The 13,110-nt window shown below is 38.9% G+C and overlaps 1 protein-coding gene across 1 annotated transcript; it reads right to left on the reverse strand.

Moving 5' to 3' along the window:
- Nucleotides 1–8,001: 8,001 nt before the first annotated feature.
- Nucleotides 8,002–10,208, reverse strand: LOC120412354 (uncharacterized). Its single transcript, XM_039572768.2, has one exon. It carries the CDS (start codon nucleotides 9,770–9,772, stop codon nucleotides 8,306–8,308), a length of 1,467 nt encoding a protein of 488 aa, XP_039428702.1. The 5' UTR covers nucleotides 9,773–10,208; the 3' UTR covers nucleotides 8,002–8,305.
- Between the last annotated feature and the right edge of the window lie 2,902 nt (nucleotides 10,209–13,110).

Raw genomic sequence — 13,110 nt, forward strand, 5'->3', positions numbered from 1 at the left:
TTTACCCACTTTAACGATCTAGAGCGACCCTTTAACCTTAATTGATTTGGCTCAAAATTGGAACAGATACTTATTTTTGCCTAAGGAATCGAGGTATCTTTGAGAAACAATACTTGAAAAAATCTGTGTTTTTGAAATTAAAAAAAAACAATCCAATTAAAAAAACCATTCTGAGCTACTGCAAACTCGTAAAGCAAGTTAAATTTCTCGTAAAAATAACTTGTCGCTCGATGTCACAGTTACAGTTGAGTGATAGGAAATAACAGAAAAATACTTTTTTTTTCGATGAATAATATTTTTTTCGGATTTTGGAAAACGCCATCAAATCAAAACAAAATTATACATAGAATTAAAGGAGAATGGGCAAATTTGTATGGGAGCTGGTCCAAGGATGTACACGAACGGGACCAACTTTTTTCGAAAGATCTCGCCGAGACATGAAAAAAAGTCTTCTGGACCAACTCTCTAAACCCCGGGGTTCAAATGTTACAAGTTGTTGAAGTTTGAGCATTTTGGGTTAAAATGTACAAAAAATCGTATTTTTGCTATTTCTAAAATCATTTACAAAATCTCTGTTTCATTATGGATTTCGATTTTCTTGACTTCATTCGACGCGTATCAGCAAAAACTTTGAGTTCTGATATGTCTTAGCATGATTGAAACATGATTTCTCTTGATTTTATCCGTTTGAACCGTTTGTGCAAGAGGCATCCCATAGAAACAAGTCGAAACTTCAAGGTTTTGAAACCGGATCCAACTCAAACTGCTTCAGTGAGTATGGAAGGTTTTAGTGCAATGTTGTAACAACTTATTGGGATGGTCTGAGTCATCCGAGAACTCCTTGGAGTTAAGACCGGTGAGTCTACCGCCGTAACAAGCAAGATGTCGGCGGTTTTTGACCACGGATCATACCCGCATGGCTTCAGTGAGTATGGTAGACTACTATGCTGATGTGTTGGAGTGTCCTGGGTTCTCCTAGGACTCCCTGGAGTTAAGATCTGTGGGTCTACTACCGTAACAAGCAAAATGTCGACCGGTTTTGACAACAGAACATACCCGCATAGCTTCAGTGAGTGTGGTAGACTACTTTGCTAATGTGTTAGGATGGCCTGGGTCATCCTAGGACTCCCTGGAGTTTAGATATTTGGGTCACTGTAACAAGAAAAAGGTCAATGATTTTTAACCGCGCATCATAACCGCAAAGATTCAGTGAGTATGGCAGACTGTATTGCTGTTATGTTGGGATGTTCTGGACCATTCCAGGGAGTCCTTGTAACAGCCTTAGACCTACAGATCATAACTCCAGGGAGTCCTAGGATGACCAGAGACATCCGAACACATTAACAAAGCAGTCTACCATACTGACTGAAGCTATGCGGGTATGTTCCGGGGTCAAAAACCGTCGATCTCTTGCTTGTTACGGCTGTAGCTCCACAAATCATAACTCCAGGGAGTCCTAGGATGACCCAGGCCATCCTAACACATTAGCAAAGTAGTTTACCACACTCACTGAAGCTATGCGGGTATGTTCCGTTGTCAAAACCGGTCGACATTTTGCTTGTTACGGTAGTAGACCCACAGATCTTAACTCCAGGGAGTCCTAGGAGAACCCAGGACACTTCAACACATCAGCATAGTAGTCTACCATACTCACTGAAGCCATGCGGGTATGATCCGTGGTCAAAAACCGCCGACATCTTGCTTGTTACGGCGGTAGACTCACCGGTCTTAACTCCAAGGAGTTCTCGGATGACTCAGACCATCCCAATAAGTTGTTACAACATTGCACTAAAACCTTCCATACTCACTGAAGCAGTTTGAGTTGGATCCGGTTTCAAAACCTTGAAGTTTCGACTTGTTTCTATGGGATGCCTCTTGCACAAACGGTTCAAACGGATAAAAACAAGAGAAATCATGTTTCAATCATGCTAAGACATATCAGAACTCAAAGTTTTTGCTGATACGCGTCGAATGAAGTCAAGAAAATCGAAATCCATAATGAAACAGAGATTTTGTAAATGATTTTAGAAATAGCAAAAATACGATTTTTTGTACATTTTAACCCAAAATGCTCAAACTTCAACAGCATGTAACTTTTGAACCCCGGGGTTTAGAGAGTTGGTCCAGAAGACTTTTTTTCATGTCTCGGCGAGATCTTTCGAAAAAAGTTGGTCCCGTTCGTGTACATCCTTGGACCAAATTTGCCCATTCTCCTTTGTCTTTAAACGTATATCTTTTTGCGGTTAAACATGGTAGAGGTCATACCGTTCATCCGTCTCGAGATATCATAAAATAGACTTCGGATTTCGGACGAAATTCGAAGACAGGCCGAAAAACTTTTTCCAATTTTGTGTGAGTTAGTGAAGATTGAATTGAAATAAGATCATAATTATAATAATTAATTATTTTTTATTAACTTTGATCTTTACAAGCTTCAAACATTTTTCAACTCAAGATGAAACCAATAGTGCTACAAAAGAGTACCAAAGGAGGTGCATAACTCCTCTTCACTTGAAAAAAATCTCTTGATTTCATTGGATTTTATTCACAACAGTTTACTGCACTTTCGAAACTTTCAACCTGTGTCAGAGTCTGGTCACGGTAATGTGCCTTGAAGTCTATTTTTTTCTTAAATTCAATATTAAAATGATTATTGTTTTATACATTCTTATTTTATTTCATATTACTCTCTCCTTAAAAGCTCACTGCTTCCCCAGAAAATCCGAACACAGCATAAGCTTTCAACTTCGTGTTTTCATAAGCTTTCACTCTCGTAAAGCATAAACAAGCATACTTTACGCTCTTCTCTCCTTCTCCCTCTCACAATGCTGCCTTCGATAACAACTTGGGCAAACATCTGATGCACGAAATTTGAATGGGAAAATTGTTGAATGCTTGTTGCCTCTCTCTCTCTCTCTCTCTCTTTCTGTCTCTATCCTTCCACCCTTACCTTACCTCCCCCGCACATACACACACACCACCCTGTTGCACATCATCGCACGACAGAATTGTGAGTGGGTGGGGGGGGGGGGGCTCGCAGTGACAATCGCCAAACAACGAACATTGTTCGCCCCGCAGAATTCATTTTGCGCGCGCTTTTTCGGAAGTCCATTTGGGAAATTAAAGTAATGAGTGCCACAACGCGGCCAAGTGTTGTGCGGGGACGATGAGGACAGCGTTACTTGCTGTGCGGAAAAGTGACCCAGAGTGGAAAGCATTCCAAAGGCAAATATTGTTCAATCTTTCATTTTTGGGTTAGATTGGAATGTTGAATATTACCTATTTTGTGATGTAATTTTAACTCGATTCGGTCTGAAAAAGTGACATTACACCAGAAAGGAAGTAAAGTTACACATTTTTAGTGGTATTATTACACATTTTCTGACATAAAATATTTACCCCTTCCCAGATGTAATATGACCATGTTTTTACTGTGTAATCTAAACATTACATATTTTTAAAAGATTTTTACGCTTCGTATAAAAAAAAAAATAGAAGTATATTTTCAATATATAAATGCATCACGATTTTATTTCCTTCATTATAACTGAACATTTGTGCATTATTCCTTCCTCCCGGAAGTACCTCAACAAAAACTGACGCCAGAATATTTTTGAAAAATACAAACCGCGTCAGACCGAGCCCCTCAGACTTTTTTGTTCGAAACAAAACGTAAAGCATTTGTTATCTTTCCTCATTTCCTCGATTTCAGGTAGATTCTATTTCGAGCATCTGCCTCTGCAATCGTGGTTGAGTTTTTGTTGCTGGTTTTGGGTTGAGGTACATTTTAAGATCTGAGGCACAGACTTTTTGCTAGCATATATTGCATTGAAAAAGTATTATTGAATATTTCAAATGAGCATATTTCGAAATTTATTTATAAAACGTACAGAGAAAAAAAATGTTATTTTCATCAAGGAACGGTGAATTTTAAATCAGTTTTTAATGATTTTTCATCAGGTTCACATTTTGTAGGTAAAATTAAAAAAAAAGAGGTAATATTCAACCATCGAAATTATTAACCATTAAAACTCTACCTTTTTTTGTGTACTAGTGCATAACTTGATAAACAAGAAACGCGTTTCATACTAAATTTTGGTATTCTAATGCAATTTTGAATGACAATACTTCCTGAACTATATTGTAAAAAAAAATATTTCGATTTTATTCGTGTTTTGATAGGTTATATGTTAAAATATTAAAAAGTTTGTATTATCCGAAGTTCAATTACCTGAAGGTTTCTGAGGAACTTTGGATGATTTAATCATATTTTTTCTCTTTTAACAATTTAATAATTTGAGTTCGGTAACTCCATTTTAGTCAAATTTAAGTCAATCAATCACTCAAATTTGAAAAAAAAAATCACAGAGCTCAGGAATCTACTGACCTTCGGATAATCGAAATGTCACATCATTTTTTTTTTCAATATTTCTTCAACATTTCCAAATTCTATTAAAGCATTTTTGGGGATATATTTGTTCTCATCGACCCAAAACTAGACAACTAAAAAAAATGTTTTTTTTTTCGAGGATCGATTATCCGAAGTGATTTTTTCTTTTTGTGGACTTGGGATAATCTAGTCTGTCATTCAAATATAAAGACGAATGACCTCTCTAGGTTAAAGTCACGTTAGTAAAATAAACAACAACATTCAAATATAACTTGACACATTAAACTCTCTTAAACCCAACCCCGACTCTAGGCAGGCTGAATCTAAAAACTTGTCGAAAATGATTTTTTCCCAGCTTTTGCAAATTGAAAATTTCATAATTGAACTATTTGCATGTTTTATGTGACTTTGCCAATGTTTTTTTAATTTAATTTTTCAGGGGTCAACTTTGGCTGTGTTTTTTAACAAACATTTCCAATGTTTTAATTAAAAATGAGTAAGCAGTATTTCTTTGTATAGTTTCAGGTTATTAGAACCAAACTTAAACTAATCAAGATAAATGTGTCGTAGATTTCGAGCGCATTCAACCTAAATCGAGCGAAATTGTTTTATTTGTTCCAAGATCCCACCACCCACCACTTAAAACTACTTAAAACACTAAACACCAGACTGAAAAAATATTAAAAATGAAACAGGAAAAAAATATTTATTTCAAAATTCCATTGAGAATAGACGTGCATTCAGCTGGAACAATTTAAAATGCATTTTCTTACATTGATGATCATTATGAGCATGTCAATTCACGGAACAAGTCAGGAAATGTGGAAATCAAAAAATCTGAAGTACTAATTAAAACTTGTTATTAAAACTTGATTATTTACAAACGAAAATATTGTGGATTTCAGATATTTTATAACAATCGTGAAAGTTGTTGAAAGCTCTCCAACAAAGTGCACACCTCAAACTACAGCAGACAAAGCTATCCAAGACACACCTCCCAGTTATTATTTCGACTTCGTCGTGCTATCATGTCGCACCCGCCATTTTGACGTTCCGAGAAAAACGCGTTTTAATGTTTGACCTTGAATAAACAAAAACGAAAGCACGCAATGTAAACAATAACAAACACGTTTTGTTTGGCTGACCATTCTGTGCATTGTCCCGAAGTTTGGTTGAAGTTGGTTGCTCGAGTCCCGAGTTATAATTAAAAATGTTTACGGTAGTTTAACTTGTACGTGCGTCAAACGCATCCTGACCTGAAATCCCTTTGCCCTTTGTCGCACTTACATCAATTTTCAGGGAGTGACAAGATAGCACGACAGGATTGAAACTTCTTTTATATGTAGAGTGACAAAAATTTTCGGAGCTTTTTTGGTTTTTATTGAATATCTCAGGATTGAAATCGAATTTTGGGGATCTGTGAAGGTCAAAAGATGAGCCATTGTGAGCTGCACAAAATGGCGTTCTTAACTCAATTTAGCCCAAAATGCACGTACGACAAGTTAGCACGATGGCGACGATTTGCACAGGGAGAGAATTTGGTGCAAAGTTTGCATACTTCTGATAGCAACACTAAGGCCGATGCAAACATTTTTTGAAGTTTCGAGGATCTTTGGAACTAAGTCGAGAGGGGTCAAAAAAATTAAAATTATGTACCATGGTAATGACATTTGAATGAAAAAAGTGTTTTAAAATGCTTTTTTGCAATTCCGTCGTGAAACTACTTACTTTTCCTGTCATTCTTGAACGACGAAATAGCCTATTTTTCTGTACCAAAAATAACAGAATCGAATAGCAAAACTTTTCAAAATAAATGTTGAAAATTTCTACTTTTCAGCACTCAAATGGGTGCTGAAAAGTTGAACTTTTCAGCACTTGTTTCGAAAAGTAACACTTTTCAACATTTTTTTGATTTAAACGATTTATTGACAAAAACATGAAAATTTGACATAAAATTTCACTCAGTGTGTGTTTTTTGGAATTGCAAAAAATGTTGTATTCAATGTATTTAATGTATTTAATAATAATGACATTTGTCCTATAATTCTGTCCAAAGGGTGTTTTTCGGAATTGCAAAAAACGTTGTATGGAACTCGTTGCAAAACTTGAATTTTTCATCACTCGTCGTATTTATCTAACTCGGTGAACCTCGTTGGATAAATGTACGACTCGTGCTGAAAAAATCCTCTTTTTGCAACTTGTTGCATAAACTACTATTACACCAGCCCAGTAGGTTTGCAATCATTAGGTGAGCAATTCTCTACCAAAACCGGAAATGTATTTTTTGATTTGGCTCAAACTTTGTGGAGGCCTTCCCTATGACCAAATAAGCTATTTTGCGTCATTGGTTCACCCATACAAGTCTCCATACAATTTTGGCTGCCGACCATACAAAAATGGTTTGTAAATATTCAAACAGCTGTAACTTTTGAGTGAATTTTCTGATCAATTTGGTGTCTTGGGCAAAATGGTAGGTATTGTTGAGGACTTTTGAGCAAAAATTGGTACACAGAAAAAAAATTGCAGATTTTTTTATCAACTTTGTTTTCACTAGAACTCAATTTCCCGATATAGGGAATATTTTTGCATAAATTCTTATGTATTTGTATTTATATACATACAAAAAAACTAATTTAAATGCTCCACACTCTTACACTGAACATCATCCATGATGAACCTGTCAGCCAACCGGGAACATACCCGACTTACATCAACGCTCATTCCCTTGATTCAATCTTTTATCATCAGCCTGGCATACCTGACTCACCTGGCGCAAAAGGAGACTGGCTTGTATCATCACACAGGTGGAGCGGAAATGAAAGGTTGTGCATTGAATTCCCTTCCGGAAAACGCGTACTCGGAGGAGGAGAAGACCCACCACCAACAACAACAAAATCCCGGCTCCACATGTTCCAGCCAATATCCCGGGAGAGCCGGGGCGGCGTTTTTCATCAATCCCTGAGGCAGGACGAAAATCGTTTTTCATTACCATTCAAGCTGAAAGTCTACCCGGCCGCCGTGGAATTCACCCTCGACGGCGGGGGCAATCGCCCCAAAGACGACGACGGTCGGTTGGATTTTCGGGAAGTTTTTGTTGCGCCAAGGTCGGCGAAGGTTTTGCGGGACCTTTTCACCTTTCCGTTTCCCCCCAACGGAATAAATCGTGACCCGTTGAGGTAGGTTTTTTTGTCTGCTTTGGCCTAATGCTTTGAATTCAACAATCAGTTGAAACAATTTAAACAAATTTCATGGAAGCTTTTATGTCAAGAAATAAATATTTTCCAGCAGATCAATTTCCCACAAAACACTGCAACTCAATTACAAAAGGTTTACACATCCTGCCCACATTTTCCAACGAATCTAAAAATCACATGCAAAATCACGTGCACACTTTGCCGCGTGTTTGCTGCGTGTGAAAAATGCGGAACAAATGCGCACTTTTGCTTGACTTCCCTCCTCCGCAGAACTTGGGAAAGCCATCAAAGGAGGGGAAAACACACAAAAAAAGAATCTCAACCATTCCTTGCAAGAAGTTAGACGACATCATCGAAAGACGATGTTTTAGTACGAATAAATGAGACGCGATTTACGATTAATGATTCCACTTTATTCAGACACGTCCTTTCAGGTCCGTACTCGCGACAAGAATGAATCAGGAAGATAGAGAGAGACAGGAAAGATGAATGACATTTAAAGGGGAGCGTCCACGAAATGCGTGACGCGGGGATGTTCATAAAAACCGTTACATAATATAACATCCTCCCTTTCCTAACAAAAAGTAAATTGTAAATTTTCAAAGGTTTGATGGAAATAAATAAATAAAAGCTTTTTCTCTCTCGAGGACTCCCGTTCACTGTCTGCTCAACACTGACGAATTCGAGCATGGGGCGTTCAACTCCTGGGTTCCTTACGCGGCTACGCTGGGTGCCAGCATCTTGCTCGGCAACCAACACACGGCAGATCTTGAATCAGCTGCTGATGGTCCTCTCCGGTTTCTCCGCTTCGGCCACCCCGACGAAAAGCACGGACTCGGTTGATCTCCAACACTGGCTCTTCCGACAGAGACGAAGATTCAGACACGGTGTCGCAAAACTGTACAAGCTTCAGTATCTTGCAAACTCTCGCTGATAGCAAGGGAATGTGCGATCCATTCACTACCTGGAGAAGAAGCTTGTATTTGCGGCCCTCGCGTCGACAGGGAACAACGATCGCACCGAGGACAGGGATCTCTGCTCCACTGAAGTTTTTTAGGCGGCAGTCTGACGGTAGTAGCTTTGGTCTGGCACATCCGGTCATCGTTGTTACCCAAGTGTAACCCACGAGACTTGTGTTTGCACCAGTGTCCAAATTGCAGCGGGATGTTTGCCACTTACCGTCGACGTAGAAATCCAGCTCCGCCGTCACATGGCCTCCAAGTTCTGGCGAGTTCTCGATCTTGCCGATCACTGCGCTTGCTTCACTGCCGCTGCTCGACTCGTTGCTGTCCGACTCCTCACTGTGATCTTCCAGAGAATCTCGAACCTTGTGCACGTTCCGCTTGCTCTTTGATCGTTTTCGCCGATCCGACTTGCACACTCTTTCAAAATGGTTCTTTCGGCCACAGTGGTTACACCTCTTACCAAAAGCAGGGCAGACTCCTTTTTCAAACTCGTGCCATTCGCCGCAAAACTTGCACTCCTTCTTCTTCCGAATCTTCTTGACCTCTTCACAAGTGCGGCCCACAACTTGGCCGTAGGTCACAACGAGTTCCTCTGCGCGGCACATGTCGACGGCCGCATCTTCCTTCAGGTCCTGCATGCCCAGCATCCTGGTCCGGAGATTTGGCCACTTGTTCGATGTGACGATCTTGAACCGCAGCATTTCTTTCTCAAGAGCTCCGAACTGGCATGACTTCGACAGAACCTTCAGCTTCATCAGGTAGTCGTCGATGCTTTCGTCCGAATCTTGCGAAAGGCCAAAGAAATTGATCCAGTCGACGAACTTGTTCCGTTTGCGCACTACCTTTTCCTTGATCGCTGCCAGAGCAAGTTCCGGATCATCCGTCTCTGCAACCGTAAGCTCAAAGTTGAAGTACTTTTGGCGCGCTGCACTTCCGATCACTGACAGAAGGATGCTCGTTTTCTGCTTCTTCATCGTGTCCGGCCAACCATCCATCCCAGCGGCGGATGCGTAGTTCTTCCAATTCTGCTTGAAAAACTCAAAGTTTGCCTCCATGTCTCCGGCCAGCTCCAGCGGAGGGGGAAGCGGCAAAGCGGGGCCCGCCGAACTTCCAGCGGCCGGCGTTGTTGACTGCTTCACGACCATTTTTTGCAACGATGCAATGAGCTCCGCCTGCGCCTTCTCCTGATGCTTCATAAACATCTTGAACTGCTCAGCGTCCATTTTTCTCGAATTTTCTTCTCCACTTCACTTCCGGGAAATCTCCAACAGTTCGAAGACGCGCACAAAGAAATATGGCCGCCGGACAGGATCGCACACGTTCGCAACAAAGAGCGCAACTTTTCCGATCACTTCCGCGTATGATTCTTTGGCCGCCCGACGTTGAATCTCCTCACAGGAACCTTCCGCGTTATACCGATGACGCCGGAAATCCACTAGTTGTCCGCGAAAACTTCTGACACCATGTTTTAGTACGAATAAATGAGACGCGATTTACGATTAATGATTCCACTTTATTCAGACACGTCCTTTCAGGTCCGTACTCGCGACAAGAATGAATCAGGAAGATAGAGAGAGACAGGAAAGATGAATGACATTTAAAGGGGAGCGTCCACGAAATGCGTGACGCGGGGATGTTCATAAAAACCGTTACATAATATAACAGACGACGTCCCGATTCTCCCGCCAACAAAGAAATATCGACAACGTGGTTACGAGGGAAAATCTAAGCTGACGGCGAGAAAACATCAACAAAAGAATGCACTGTGGAACGCGGACGGTGGCGGGAGGGGAAATCTTGGAAATGGTGCAGAGTGAGCGAAAATATAAAATTCAATAACGAATAATGTTTAATATTTAATCTGTTGAGCGAACTTTCTTCCTGGCATCGCTGCATTCTCCAAAGAGGAAAGTTATTTTTCCTGTCTGTGTTTGGCAGCTTTTGGGGGGGAAAGCACGGAGAAATTTGTGTTTGCCCCTTCTCAACCAAACAAAACCTCGAAAACGTGTATCAATTTCCCTCGGTGCATCGCGGAAATCCTCTCTCGTTCGCTCTTGAACCCTTTTTCCTCTCGACCTGATCATCGCAAACCCAAACATGCCTCAAGTCACACATGTCGCATCGCATCCCGCCACCAAGAAGTCATGTTTGCTGAGTAAATCTTCCCCCGGGCTGCGGATCAGCAGCTGAAGGATGCACCACGTTTGGGTTCGGGAAATTCTGCATCATCGCGCGTAGTCTTTTGTCGCTTCGCAATCACAAAAGGCTGTGTGCAGTTGTAGGGAAGAGGAAGTTTGGTGTTTTTTTTTTTTTTTTTGCTCGCTGAGACCTAAACTATCAGAACATGACATTAACATATTGATTTGTTCGTGACGGTGAATAAGGCAATCGGAAGCTGTCAGTCGCATCGTGAGATATTTAGGTATAAAGTTTTAATCTGACAAGTTTAGGAAAAAAATAATTGAAGACCAAAACAAATTTTATATGTTGTCTTTAATTTTATTTTATTTCATCAAATAAAAAATCACTTAATATTTTTAAAATTTTTCATCATAACCCTCAACTGCCCTTTTTTTTATTTTCCCATGATCAGGAATTTGTTTTGAACAACTCAAGCAAAAAAATAAATAAAGCATCATGCGTCCCCAGCAAAACGTACTGGAGCAACTCTCTACGAAATCGGCCGATTTCGACCTTTTTTATTTTTTGTATTTTTTGATTTAGCTCAAACTTTGTGGGGGCCTTCCCTATGACCAAATAAGCTATTTTGTGTCATTGGTTCACCCATACAAGTCTCCATACAATTTTGGCTGCTTTCAATACAAAAATGGTATGTAAATATTCAAACAGCTGTAACTTTTGAGTGAATTTTCTGATCAATTTGGTGTCTTCGGCAAAGTTGTAGGTATTGTTGAAAAAAATTTGCAGATTTTTTAATCATCTTCTTTTTCACTAAAACTCAATTTCCCAAAATACGTAATTTTTGATTTTCGACATTTTTTGATATGTTTTAGGGGACTAAAATCCGCAACTGTTGAGCCGTAGAGAAACATGGTCAAAAAATCTGCCGCCAAGTTATGGATTTTTGAAATAATAGTTATTTTTGAAAAAAATCAAAATTTCATGCAAAAACATATTTGAAGTTATTTTTTACTGCAAAATTGAATTTGCAATCGAAATCTACTCTACATTTTTTTTTGATAAGGGACTCCGTTTTCAAGATATAGCTACCGAAAGTTTGATTTTAGCAAAATATTTGCATTTTTCCGATTTAAAAAAAAGTGACCAAGAGCGATCATTTCTAAAAATATTTTTTTTGAAAAGTTCAGAAAATTTGCTATAAAATTGTCTAAAAGACATTGAAGATAGGACCTCGGGTTGCTGAGGTATAGCCGCTTTAAGAAAAAAAACACAAAAATTGAAGTTTTCTAAGTCTCACCAAAACAACCCACCATTTTCTAATGTTGATATCTCAGCAACTAATGGTTCGATTTCCAATGTTAAAACATGAAACATTCGTGAGATTTTTCGATCTTTTCGAAAAAAATATTTTGAAAATTTTTAAATCAAGACTAACATTTTAAAAGGGCCAAACATTGAATATTACGCAGAATAGGGTAACAACTCGGTGTCGGATCGCTTTGCGATCTTGGACAAAGTTGTTTGTCATAAAGTTTTACATTAGGATCTCCCACTTGACAACGATCCGACACGTTTAACGCTATTTTTTGAAGGAATTGAGATTTTTTTTTTTTTTGCTTTTCTTCCATACAAACTTCAACGATCAATAGCGACCCTTAAACATTAACCGATTTGGCTTCAAATTGGCTCAGTAACTTGTTCAAAAGGGAATGTTTTACCTAAAGAGCCAAGCCAGGAGGTATCTCTAAAGATTTAACAAATTTTAAATTTTTCTTCTCACCCTTATGGAGAAGGATGGCACTTTAAGTTCGATTGATACACCAAAATGCATGTTTTTTTTCGTAAAATCAGGATATTCACATTTTTTATGTTACGAAATTTGTCACTAAAAGCTCAACATCAGCCTTTACGGCTAATCAATGTTTTTTATGAAGGTCGCGATCATTTTTTTACAAAATTTACTAATTTAAACTTTTTGTGCACAATAAAACATCTTTGTGCTCCGAAAAAAATATTTTTATGATTTTTATCAATGTGTGTGATAAAATCAGCAATCTAAACTAAATTTTAGGGCGCAATTAATGTTATTATTTAGATTTTTAATAAACGTAAAATATCAAGTGTACATATAGAAAACCACAAATTTTCATATTACAGAAAATTCACTGATGATGATTTTCAATCACTCCTTGAAGTTTCTCGAAGATATTTTATGACTGAACTGAGTAAGAGACGATTTAAGTTCACAATTTTGCCATGCGCAAAGCGAATTGTCAAACTTTGTGAACGTTTTTCTCTAAACAAGGAGTTGATTTACGGGTGCCTCGATATCTCAAGATGGAATGGACCAAATTGGCTGAAATTTGGGGTGAAGACTCCCAAGACATATCTCGTGTGCATGACGAAATCCGATTTAGAA

This window comes from Culex pipiens, chromosome 2 (assembly GCF_016801865.2).
Source record: "Culex pipiens pallens isolate TS chromosome 2, TS_CPP_V2, whole genome shotgun sequence".
In the NCBI taxonomy this organism is placed as follows: domain Eukaryota; kingdom Metazoa; phylum Arthropoda; class Insecta; order Diptera; family Culicidae; genus Culex; species Culex pipiens.